General features: G+C 33.5%; 1 protein-coding gene across 1 annotated transcript; it reads right to left on the reverse strand.

The window, feature by feature from the left end:
• Positions 1 to 421: 421 nt before the first annotated feature.
• Phum_PHUM057590 (uncharacterized protein) lies at positions 422 to 2,212 on the reverse strand (the record flags this gene model as incomplete). Its single annotated transcript, XM_002423374.1, has 1 exon — positions 422 to 2,212. The coding sequence occupies one exon, from the start codon at positions 2,210 to 2,212 to the stop codon at positions 422 to 424; it is 1,791 nt and encodes a 596-aa protein (XP_002423419.1).
• Positions 2,213 to 2,339: the final 127 nt, after the last annotated feature.

Raw genomic sequence — 2,339 nt, forward strand, 5'->3', positions numbered from 1 at the left:
CTGATGAAAAAATTATTATTATTATTCTTATTATTGTTAAATAATAAAATTAAGCGTATATAAATAAAATTTTTCCAACGTGGAATCAGACGATTTATTTTATTTATTCGTTCGTAACCTTTCATAAGGTTTTTTTTTTTTCGGAATACTCCGTGTCGTGTCATAAGAGTGAAAATTCGTACGTTTTTTTTTTCCCAGTAGAAGAAGGAAGGATTTGATAATGAATTGTGGATTTTTTAAAAATTGTTCCACGATAGACATTTTCTAAAGGTACGTTTTTTTTTTTTTTTTCAAAAACTTTACGCGCGTCGAGAAAAAAAATTAATATGGGAAACGACGATTACTTGGAAAAATCAACACGGAAAAAACGAACGGGAAAAAAATATAATTATCATCATCATTATCTAAATCATAATTATTATTATTTTTGATTATCGTCAAATACCAGATCGATTCGTTGTAAAATCGATTGACGTTTCGATTGATCGGATTTCGATTTTATATTATTTTTATTATTATTAATATTATTATTACAACTAGTTATCAAAAAAGGTTTCGTAGATTTTTTCAATTTCATTTTGTATTTTTGATAACTCGTTATCATATTATTCGACTTCATTAACGTCACGTTATACGTTTTATTATAAATTGATGAGCCGTAAACGGGATGTATAGTGTAATTTAATGGACCTGGAAGTTCTTCTATTTTTTCTTTGAATCTTTGACTTTTGGTAAACGTTCCCGTGTTGTTTTCCTTCCACGGTTTGTAATGAGATTTGTCGTAAATGAGTCCTTTTATGTAACTTTTATCTTCGACGACGGAAAAATTTGTCATTTTTCCAAAACGTTTTTCCGTCGTTAAAAATTTATAAGATTTCACTTTTCTACACGGGCAACTTTTTTTAATGTAATCGAGTGACGGAGTGACGTTGTATGAAGCGCAAGACGCATCGTAATCCGATTTAAACGATGAAAATCTTTTTGTTTTAGATGCGAACGACGACGTGGGTTTCGGTTTGGGTTCCGGCATTTCCGGTTCGGCCGGAACGTAAGAACATTTACAAGGTTTTTTTGCAACGTACGGCTTATAATCTGGCGGAAGGTAATATAATATTTTCGGTACGGACGTGTCGAAAGCCGTTTTCCTAACGGCATAAGGTGAAATTTTTTTTTTTATATCGTCAACGAAAGAAGGAATGTTGTAAGCGTTCGGACTCGGATTATCATTTATATAAGTGCGAAAACGTGGAGCGGTCGTTAAAAAAGCGTTCAATTCTTTAACGCAAGATGGTTTGATTAAATAATTCAAAGCCGTTCTCGGATCCGTGTATTCGTTTGGTCCGGGCGTCCTGTGATCCGGTACCACGTATTTTTCTTTTTTCACGCATAATTTTTTCGGTACAGTTTTTTTAACGGTTTTATAACATTTTATTGTATTTATACAGTACTCGTTGGGTGCTGGAAAATTATCGCATATCGCTTTCCTTTCCAATAAGTCCAAATATCTTAAACTGCGTGCATTTTTTTTTCTCCAGCAACGTAAAGCGTTGAGTTTTTCCTCTTGCGAATTAACTCTTGATGCTATGCAATACGTGCCCACTCCGGGAGTGGAAAATTCTTTGACCCTTTGATCTCTCGATGAATATTTACTCCATTGACAACCTTTGTAACACGAACAAAATTTACTATAACTCACGTTGTAAAAAGCGGGTCCCAGCGTCGTGTCGGGATCGTAATAACAACATTCGTGACTTACGCCGTTCTCATCGATATCGTAGCCAACGTGATCGAGATTGGGTATTGTCGGACCGTAACCTTTGAGAGTAAAAGGAACGTTGCAATGATATAAATAACCTATGACTCTCCTATTGTCTTTAACCTCTTCCAAATCTCTTTTTAAAAAATAAGGATCGTACTTGGTCGAAGGGGGTCCGTAAAAATCATTGCTTTTTGGAAATCTCGGAGCTTTGTTACTCAATGATGTGCCCCCGATTATTTTTTTGTTATATTTCGGGTAATATTTATTAGGGGCAGGAGATGAATTCTCAACCATGCTTGTATCTCTTGTCGAACTTGATAAAAATGGTACCCAATTAGCACCGTAACATGTACACAAATTACCGTACGTCACGTTATATGAATTTGCTGACACGTTTGGACCCCCGGATTGATTTATATTTAACAATTTTCTTTCTGCTCTATCGTAAGCCATTTTTTTCTTTCTTTACGTTCTTACACAAAAAAAAAAATTCACGTCGAATAAAAAGAAAATAATATAATAATAATAATAATGAAAAAGATAATTTAGAATTAAAAGAAAATAAAAAAATATTTACTAC

The sequence above is a fragment of the Pediculus humanus genome, genomic scaffold (assembly GCF_000006295.1).
Source record: "Pediculus humanus corporis 1103172107405 genomic scaffold, whole genome shotgun sequence".
Lineage (NCBI taxonomy): Eukaryota > Metazoa > Arthropoda > Insecta > Psocodea > Pediculidae > Pediculus > Pediculus humanus.